Consider the following 10,448-nt stretch of genomic DNA (forward strand, 5'->3'; position numbering starts at 1 on the left):
CCCCTTATCCTTAGAACATGTATGTGCTTGCTGTTTGTAGCCACCAGATGGTGTCATTGTTGGAGGCCACTGAGCAGCAGACACATGGTGCTGCTCTGGTATAAAAGGCCAGCCATTTTGTGGGTCAGGCACTTTGGGCCATAATAAAGCAGAAGCAAGGTTGTAGCTTGCTGAGTTAAACAGTTCTCAATTTGTACCTTCATTGCATACATAACAGGGGGGGGGCAGTGGTGGACGGACCATGGCCACGTTGCCAGGCTGGTCCTCCCGAAGGTCCTACCAGCCTCCTTTTCCACCTCCACCTCCTCCTCCTCGCCGGCTGGCTCTTCTGTCTCACCTCCTTCTGGAGGTGGACCTGCAGCCCCATCAGTCATTTGCTGTCTTCTCCTTACTGCTAGGTTATGTAGCTTGCAACACACCATAATAAACTCAGCGACCTGGTCAGGGTGGTACTGTCGGCTGCCACCAGAGTGGTCCAGGCATCTGAAGCGCTGCTTTAGGACTCCAATTGCCTTTTCGATGATGTTGCATGTTGCTATGTGGCTTTCGTTGTAACGTTTCTCTGCTTCATTGATGGGATTATGTAGTGGGGTCATCAGCCAGCTGGCAAGGCCATATCCCTTATCCCCCAGCATCCAACCGTGACCTTCTGACTAATTGACAAACAGGTCAGGGATAGCACTCTCACGTAGGATGTGTGCATCATGGATGCTGCCAGAAAATGTAGGATTTACTGTCATGATTATTTGGTTCTGGTCGACAACAAGCTGCACATTCAGGGAGTGGAATCCCTTTCTGTTACGAAACACCTCCGCATTCTGTAAAGGGGCTTTCAGGGCAATGTGTGTGCAGTCTGTTGCTCCCTGCACCTTGGGGAAGTTTGCTGTTCTCGAGAAACCCAAAGTCCTCCCTGGTCACAAAGTTAATTCTGTAAACGTAAAGGGCTTCAGTCACCTGTCGAATGCAGCAGTGTGTGGCGTGCTGAGAGATACGACAGATGTCGCCAGCTGAAGCCTGAAAGGATCCCAATGCATAGAAGGCTAGCGCTGCAGTAACCTTTACCTCAACGGACAGTGCGGTTCTGATGGTGCTGGAAGGCTGCAAATCCCCCTTGACGAGCTCGCAAATCTCATCAATGACCTCTTTCCGGAAGCACAGCCTCCTAAGACACATGTTTTCAGACAAGTTGAGGTTATATTGCTTTTCCAAGTACCTTCATTGGTTGTATGCTCGCCTCCTCTGTCTCGGCATTACTCTGCCACCTCTTCGATTGATCCTTTTAGAAATCAGCATGTGAGCAGTTATGAGTAATGGCACAGAAAGCATAGGCCCCATCACTCAATTATTATTTTCACTTGCTATAGCAGATTAAGCACTTTTCACTAAAAAATGCCTAATCTATTAAGCTACTATTAGTACAATTAAATATAATAATCTGAGTAGATCTATCTATAAAGGACCCTTCAATAACTCACAACTGTCTTAGCTCAATTTTTTTTAGCTCTCTTCACCCTTCCTCTGAACTTTAAAATGGCGTCCGTAGTGCCCAGTTCGTTCAGTAAAGCCCGGGAAAAGCAACTATTATCCAGCGATGTTCTGGGTGTGTGATCAGTCCGGCTATGTGATGGCGATGTGCCGGAACTTCAAATCGGCGATGTGTGGGCGATCAGCTCGGTGAAGTGAGCTGAAACTTGGGGGCTTATTTTTCCGGCCTGAGTTTCCATTTTTTGCTCAAAATAGGTGATAGAGGTCAGTTTTGGGCGATATATGGGCGATGTGAAGTGGAAAGTCAAATTAATTGTACCCACAAAATACACAAATTTACTGCTACAGCACAAAATGAGATATATATACACATTAAAACTTAATTTCTAAACTACTTATCTTTCTGTTGATATGGAGTCTCTGCAAGTACTCAGTATTGGGATAGGAGTTAAAATTCATGCAAGACTTACGGATGCTACGAGATGAAAATTGACAGAAGTGTCTTTGAATTGGATCCAACTTTAAAATTTCTGAGATTCAGCTCAACAATACTATACAATATACCCAAACTGAGATTAAACCATATTAGTGTTGTGCCAAGTGATTTGTGCTCTAGATATGTAGCCGGTAATTTATTATGAAAAGTATAAAGCTTAATCTCTGTAGCAGGTGATTTATTCTGAAAAGAATAATGCTTGTATATTTTTTATTTTGTACTTTTTAATAAAGATATCCCTTTGGAAATAAAGGACAAACACCGAGCGCAAAGTATCTTACCCATAACATACAGATTTTGTTTCAGATCACTTTAGAACATAGATTATGATGGAGTTGGATGACAGAGAGCATGACAAAGGAACAATTACCTAAACTTCTTTAGTATTGTACATGTAAATGTAATTTTCAGGCTCGGCACAGTGGAATTACGTTCACTGAATTAAAAGAAAAACAAATGACTTACCATTAGAATTCCAGCAAAAGAAGAGAGGATCATTGCTTCTCTTTCCATTTTATTTGGATATTTAGAACCAGCATGACTTGAAATTACCCTATATACATGAGTGAAAGGAGGTGACGTTTAGAAACATACCAGGTGTTTCAGAATGGTGTAATATTCTGCATTGTAGAGTGTGCCAAAACAACTTTACAACTTCAGCTGTCCATAAATGGAGTTTATTTGCTAACAGAGAGGAATGCTGAGAGGAGGCTGGATAACTCCTCATTAGGAAGGAGTGAAAATTGGAGAGCAAGTGGCCCGCATTAATAAATGTCAATTAAACAAGATTCGTGTTTCAATTAAAATTGTACTAACATATCAATTACTGTATACAAAATAATTTGAAGTGTTTGCCAAGGTATCTTAACAACATCCTTCCAAGCATTCTGCCCAGATGATGCATTACTTACAGCGCCATTTATGTACAAAATACAATTATTTTCTGTTTAATGCACCGCAGACGACTAAACTGCAGCGGGTTGAATTATACACAGCTTAGATTCCAGAAATGTTTTCATTATAATGAAAGTTATATTGGTGTGCTTCACCCTGAAATTCCTAAAGCATAAATACAATTTTGACGCAAACAGGTTATTCACTCAACAGCAATCCACTGTAGTTAAATTATTAGCAATTAAAAATAATTCCAAACTTCATGTCGAACAGGCACTCTTTTGGGGGCCATATCCACCAAATGTTAATTTTAGCAAAGAGTGGTGCACTGCTTTTAGATAGCACTAACAGATTATTTGTTTTGTGTTGCGTACTGCTACGAGAACTCTTGCCCCCTTCAGAAATGGATTAGTGTTTTTCTTCAACAGAGATAAATATGGTCCTTATTTGTTTAAAAACAAAGTTCCTGTAGCATTTGCTTCAGTTGGTAAAAAGTGACTTGGCTTATTGTAAAATATAATTTACTAACTGGTCCTTTATTTGTGGCAGGTAGTACTCACACTTTTACATTTTCAAGAACTTCCTGATCTTCATCTTCATTTAACCAAAGCAAAGCAGCATGGATGGCCAAGTCATAATGTGCCTGCAGCAATAAAGTTTACAAGGTTATTTTTAATCTTGTTTAATCTATTGACTAGAATTATCTCTCTATTGTATATTTATAGAGAAACTACTTGCTGTACCCATGCACATTAGAGTGATTGTTTGTGGAGGGTCATTTCATTGTGAAACAGAACTATTTGGTGAGCAGTTGAGTCCAACCATGCTCAGAAAAAGGTAGACTATAAAACAGCAGCCCTGATAAACATATTTTATACATTTCTTTTCCCTCAGTGATTTACAACTCTGGTGCTGGAACAATGCTGTCACAACTCTAAATGGCTGAGCCTATGTGAAAGATTTCATATATATTTAAGAATAATAAAAACTCAACATAATGAAACTTATATTATACAATCACAACTATGGGGCTGAAATTGCCCCTTTCCTTAAGGCCTGTTAACACCGGAAATCGTCAGCCATGCTATGGAGTGCAATGGCCGGCGATTTTTCGTGGAATGGCCGTCATGATCAAAATTCCGGTCCTGCGGTATCCCGGCGGTGACTGGCTCCCCGCCCCCCCACCCTTCTCCGCTGCTGCCAAGCCGTTCTAAGTGCGTCATCAGAGTTCGTGCCACCGATGTTGTCCCACGACGGCGAAGTTCCGCTGAGAAAATCTTCCTCCCTCTGGGCAGTGCCAAAACTTGCTTTTTTGAGACAGTCCAGTGAGGCTGTGGCCTTCTAAAATGGCGGCGCGGTTCCCATTAAAGGGGAGGATGCACTGCCGCTGCCGCCCTATTTTTTATTTTGTTGGCCGACTGCCATGTTGGGCCGACAATTATGCCCCTGGATTCGGCTAGGCCGCCAACAGGCAGCCTGGCACCTCCTCTTTGGTGCCAGGCCACTGGCCCTGCCGAAACCCTCCCTGGTGGCCCAGTGGACTGAACTTTAAAAATTGCACCAATCTCCCCTTTAAGTGCAGGGGAGAGCTGTGGTCATGTGGCGCCATGATGACGTCATCAGCGCTACGCTGATCACTCACAGCAGCGGACATTCTGCACCCCACCCAACTTCCGCCTCTCAAGTGTGCTCACCGCCGCACTACTGCCTCCATTATGAGCGACTGCTGTCTGCTGGAAAAAAAAAGCCAAAGAGCAGAATTTCACTCAAGAGGCCGCCTCATCCATCGCGATAGCGAAACCAACAGAAATGGTGTGCGGCGCCCCATTTCCAGCGGGGGAGGGGCAATTTCAGCCCCTATGTGTCTTAGAAAAAGTAAACCCACAACTGACATAGCTCACACTCACCTGTAGTATTCAAGTTGTGATTGACATAATTGTTATTTCTTTTTGAACCCACCATTTTCCAGCATATACTCTCCATACAAATCTATTCAGAAAACATAATCTATTTTGGGTGCGTTGCAACCAAGATATGAAGGATATATGTTTTTGAACACTGGACTTAATGTGATAGAGTGCCAGCAGGATGGGAGAACAGAGTGGCCAGTACTAAAGTAATATCAAGGAATAGCTTCTGTGCAACTATAGTGTTACGATGAGAAGACTGCTCAGGGCAATGCTCGAGTCCCATTTGGCCCGACATTGGTATCCTCAAATGGTGATGGAATGGGTCTCCATGTGGAAAGCCAAAGCCGAGATAGTAGGGCAATGTACGGGAAACCTGAAAGGGACAGGGTTAATAGATAGACTGCTGGTACACAACAGTTGCTGACTAAAACTATGTGCAATAATTCAGAAAAATAGAATATATACCATATGTTGCTGGTAGAGGAGAGTGCAAAGGCAAGGTTTTGAGACTATTATGGCCAATCAGTTCATGAAAAGTGACAAACGGAATAAATACTGAAGTTTTCTGTAGGCTTGAAGCCATTCTATTTTACAGTAGCATGATTGACACTACTATACTTTGAATTCGTGACCAGTTCACACTGTCTATCTAATTAGTTGACTCTTCTGCTTTTAGTTTTTTCAACTACTATAGGTTATTTGCTGTAAATGCAACATATATGGTATAAATTCTATTTTTCTGAATTATTGCTTGCAGTTTTAGTCAGCAACTGTTGTGTACCTTCCTTTGAGTAGAGGACACACTGAATGACGCATGTTACACAACTGACTAGTAGTGGAGGTGTCAGTGAGTTATATTGGCAATGTCACAATGAGTTCATTTACTAATATTACAATGTGTACTTTGTTTTGGAATTAAATTGTGATTGGCTTTGCTGTGCCTGTGCTAGGGAGGTGAAAAACAATCAGGGCTTGTCTCCTGCTAGCTATCTTGTGTAGACATGAGGTGGGGACAGGATCAGGCTCCACAATGATGGCACCAATGATTAAATAGCTTGCTAACAATCACTGTCTATTTGTGAAACCTACCATTGGGACAAGACAACTGAGAGCTCATGGCACTTATGGAACTGTACTCTAGCACAGCGTACTGCCTTTAGGAAAGGAAAGGAGAAAAAATAAGTTGCACTTTTTTTAAATTATAATTTTCGTGGCTTTTTGTGTACAAGATAGGCGGTAGTTTAACAATAGTACCATGCTGAATGAAATGCTGTTCAGATGTGTAGCTAATATGTTGTTGGATGAAGTGGAGGAAACTTTACTCTGCATTGGGCCTGTGCTGTATCTGAACCTCGGGAATCCACGATGATGATAATTGACAACCCTCGCATTGATGAACATTGCCAAAAAGAAAAATACAATTTAGTTACATGAGCAGTGAGAGAGATGGGTAAGAGGAAGTTGGATGTGACAATAAACATAAAAAATGACTTCTGCCAGATCTGTAAACTTCAACTGGAAAGCCAACATAAGATAAATAAGTAAGATAAATACATAGTTTGTAGCTTTCCTGTTAGCTTCACTGAAATGGAGAGTCATGGTCTTCAAAAACAGATAGCAAGAGTTTCTATACGTTTTTAAAAGGAAAAGAGTGGCTAAATTAAACGTTGGTCCCTTAGAAGACGAGACTGGGGAATTAGTAATGCAGAACATGGAGATGGCAGAAACTCTGAACAAATATTTTGTATCAGTCTTTACGGTAGAGGACACTAAAAATATCCCAACAGTGGATAGTCTAGGGGCTATGGGGAAGGGAGGAACTTAACACAATCACAATCACTAAGGAGATGGTACTCAGTAAGATAATGAGACTAAAGGTGGATAAATCCCCTGGACCTGATGGCTTGCATCCGAGGGTCTTAACAGAAATAGCGGCAGGGATAGTGGATGCATTGGTTGTAATTTACCAAAATTCCCTGGATTCTGGGGAGGTCCCAGCAGATTGGAAAACTGCAAATGTAACACCCCTATTTAAAAAAGGAGACAGGCAAAAAGCAGGAAACTATAGACCAGTTAGCCTAACATTTGTGGTTGGGAAAATGTTGGAGTCCATTATTAAAGAAGCAGTAGCAGGACATTTGGAAAAGCATAATTCGGTCAGGCAGAGTCAGCATGGATTTATGAATGGGAAGTCATGTTTGACAAATTTGCTGGAATTCTTTGAGGATGTAACGAACAGGGTGGATAAAGGGGAACCAGTGGATGTGGTGTATTTGGACTTCCAGAAGGCTTTTGACAAGGTGCCACATAAGGTTACTGCATAAGATAAAAGTTCATGGGGTTGGGGGTAATATATTAGCATGGATAGAGGATTGGCTAACTAACAAAAAACAGAGAGTCGGGATAAATGGTTCATTCTCGGGTTGGCAATCAGTAACTAGTGGGGTGCTGCAGGGATCAGTGCTGGGACCCCAACTATTTACAATCTATATTAACGACTTAGAAGAAGGGACTGAAAATAACGTAGCTATGTTTGCTGACAATACAAAGATGGGAGGAAAAGCAATGTATAAGGAGGACACACAAAATCTGCAAAAGGACATAGATAGGCTAAGTGCGGGGGCAAAAATTTGGCAGATGGAGTATAATGTTGGGAAGTGTGAGGTCATGCACTTTGGCAGAAAAAAAATTAAAGAGCAAGTTATTATTTAAATGGAGAAAAATTGCAAAGTGCTGCAATACAGCGGGACCCTGGGGGTACTTGTGCATGAAACACAAAAGGTTAGTATGCAGGTACAGCAAGTGATCAGGAAGGCCAATGGAATCTTGGACTTTATTGTAAAGGGGATGGAGAATAAAAGCAGGGAAGTCTTGCTACAGTTGTACAGTGTATTGGTGAGGCCACACCTGGAATACTGCGTGCAGTTTTGGTTTCCATATTAACAAAAGGATATACTTGCTTTGGAGGCAGTTCAGAGAAGGTTCACTAGGTTGATTCCGGAGATGACTTATGAGGAAAGGTTGAGGAGGTTGGTCCTCGACTCATTGGAATTCAGAAGAATGAGAGGTGATCTTATCGAAACATATAAGATTATGAGGGGGCTTGACAAGGTGGATGCAGAGAGGAGGTTTCCACCGATAGGGGCGACTAGAACTAGGGGGCATAATCTTAGAATAAAGGGCCGCCCATTTAAAATAGAGATGAGGAGAAATTTCTTGTAAATCTGTGGAATTCGCTGCCTCAGAGGGCCCAAGTTTCGGCATCTGGTGAAAACGGCGCACCTCCGAGACTTAGGTGACCTACCTGGGCTCGAAGGTGCGCTGGAATATTCTGCAGCAATTCTCCAGTCCTCCTGGACCGTGGCGTGGCGTGGCACAGCGTAGTCTCCCTGGGGAGGGGCCTGCCTGCAGGGGAGCGGGGCTAGGGATCATGCCTTCTTCTCAGTGCCGGCAGCGTTGCTCAGGCGCGTTGGAGCATGTGCGCCTGAGCAACGGGGGGGGAGGGGGGGAAGCGTGGGTACCGGGAGAGGCGAGGGGAGTAGGTACCGGGAGAGGGGGCGCGTGGCAACCTGGGGGGAGGGGGAGAAGGAAAGGGGAGAGGAGGAGGGGGAAAGGGGGGAAGGAGGGGAAGGGAGAAGGGGGAAAGGGGGGAAGTGGAGAGGGGGCAAGGGGAGAGGGGGGAGAGGGAAGGGGAGAGGGAAGGAGAGAGAGGAGAGGGGAGAGGGGGCGAGAGGGGAGGGGGGGAGAGGGGAGGGGGAGAGAGGGGAGGGGGAGAGAGGGGAGGGGGGAGAGAGGGGAGGGGGAGAGAGGGGAGGGGGAGAGAGGGGAGGGGGAGAGAGGGGGGGAGAGGGGGGAGAGAGGGTAGAGGGAGAGAGGGGGAGCGTGGCAACCGGGGTGGGGGGGGAGAGGGGGAGGGAGAGGAGGGAGAGGGGGGAGAGGGGAGAGGGGGAGAGGGGGAGAGGGGGAGAGGGGAAAGTGGGAGAGGGGAAAGGGGGAGAGGGGAAAGGGGGAGAGGGGAAAGGGGGAGAGGGGAAAGGGGGAGAGGGGAAAGGGGGAGAGGGGGAAAGGGGGAGAGGGGAAAGGGGGAGAGGGGAAATGGGGAGGGGGAGGGGAAAGGAGGGAGGGGGAAGGGGAGGGGGGAAGGGGAGAGGGGGGAAGAGGATGGGGGAGGGGGAAGGGGAAGGGGAGAGGTGGAGGGTGAATGGGGGAAAGGGGGAGGGGGAGGGGAAAGGAGGGAGGGGGAAGGGGAGTGAGGGGGAAGGCGGAGAAGGGGGCAAGGCGGGAGGGGGAGGCGGAGGAGGGGAGAGGGGGGGAAGGGGAAGGGGGGAGTGGGGGAGACTGGAGGGGGGAAAGGGGAGGGGAAGGGGGGAAGGGGGAGAGAGGGGGAGAGAGGGGGAGAGAGAGAGGGGGAGAGAGGGGGAGAGAGGGGGAGAGAGGGGGAGAGAGGGGGAGAGAGGGGGAGAGAGGGGGAGAGAGGGGAGAGGGGGAGAGGGGGGAGAGGGGGGGAGAGGGGGAGAGAGGGGGAGAGGGGGAGAGAGGGAGGGGAGGGGGAGATGGGTGGAGATGGGAGGAGGAGAGGGGGAGATGGGGGGAGATGGGGGGAGAGGGAGACGGGGAGAGGGGGAGACTGGAGGGGAGAGGGGAAGAAAGGGGGGGAGGGGGAGAGAGGGGGGTGGGGGAGAGGGGAAGAAAGGGGGGGACGGGGAGATAGGGGGTGGGGGAGAGGGGGAGAGGGGGCGGGAGGGGTAGAGAGGGGGGTGGGGGAGAGGGGGGTGGGGGAGAGGGGGCGGGAATGGGAGAGGAGAGAGGGGGCGGGAGGGGAGAGGGGAGAGGGGAGAGGGAGGGTAGAGGGAGAGATGGGAGGGGGAGAGGGGGGGAGCGTGGCAACCGGGGGGGAGTGGGAGAGGGGGGAGAGGGAGAGGGAGAGGGAGAGGGAGAGGGAAGAGGGATTGGGAGAGGGAAGAGGGATTGGGAGAGGGGGGGGGAAGAGGGAGAGGGGGGGGAAGGGGGAGGGAGAGGGGGAGAGGGGGAGAGAGGGAAAGGGGGGAGAGAGGGAAAGGGGGGAGAGAGGGAAAGGGGGGAGAGAGGGAAAGGGGGGAGGGGAGAGTGGAGGGGAGGGGGGAGAGTGGAGGGAAGGGGGGAGAGTGGAGGGGAGGAGGGGGGAGAGTGGAGGGGAGGGGGGGGAGAGTGGAGGGGAGGGGGGGGAGAGTGGAGGGGAGGGGGGAGAGTGGAGGGGAGGGGGGAGAGTGGAGGGGAGGGGGGAGGGAGGGGAGGTGGAGGGAGGGGGGGGAGAGTGGAGGGGAGGGGGGGGGAGAGTGGAGGGGAGGGGGGGGAGAGTGGAGGGGAGGGGGGGGAGAGTGGAGGGGAGGGGGGGGAGAGTGGAGGGGAGGGGGGGGGGAGGGGGAGGGGAGGGGGGGAAGATTGGAGGGGAGGGGGGGAGAGTGGAGGGGAGGGGAGGAGAGTGGAGGGGAGGGGGGGAGGGGAGGGAGAGGGAGAGGGGGGGAGAGGGAGAGGGGGGGAGAGGGAGAGGGGGGGGAGAGGGAGAGGGGGGGGAGAGGGAGAGGGAGAGGGAGAGGGAGGGAGAGGGTGGGTAGGGGAGAGGGAGAGGGAGAGGGAGGAGGGTGGGAGAGGGAGAGGGTGGGAGGGGAGGAGGGGAGAGGGTG

General features: G+C 48.6%; 1 protein-coding gene across 10 annotated transcripts in view; it reads right to left on the reverse strand.

The window, feature by feature from the left end:
* The window catches only part of LOC139259994 (uncharacterized protein C2orf80), a 108,298-nt gene that overhangs the window by 50,916 nt on the left and 46,934 nt on the right, over positions 1–10,448 (reverse strand). For 8 of the 10 annotated variants that reach the window (XR_011592695.1, XR_011592697.1, XR_011592696.1 and 5 more), the window contains 3 exons: positions 3,436–3,518; positions 2,447–2,534; positions 1,214–1,276 (listed from right to left, as the gene is read on the reverse strand). Coding sequence is in view for 7 of the 10 variants with exons in the window: in XM_070876028.1 (XP_070732129.1) it covers positions 1,214–1,276; positions 2,447–2,534; positions 3,436–3,518 (234 nt within the window). In the remaining 3 variants the exon portion in view is untranslated. Of the gene's footprint in view, positions 1–1,213; positions 1,277–2,446; positions 2,535–3,435; positions 3,519–5,874; positions 5,940–6,039; positions 6,104–10,448 lie in introns of those variants that run through there. The other 2 variants (XM_070876031.1, XM_070876029.1) reach the window with 2 other exon arrangements.

The sequence above is a fragment of the Pristiophorus japonicus genome, chromosome 3 (genome assembly GCF_044704955.1).
Source record: "Pristiophorus japonicus isolate sPriJap1 chromosome 3, sPriJap1.hap1, whole genome shotgun sequence".
Classification (NCBI taxonomy): Eukaryota; Metazoa; Chordata; class Chondrichthyes; family Pristiophoridae; genus Pristiophorus; species Pristiophorus japonicus.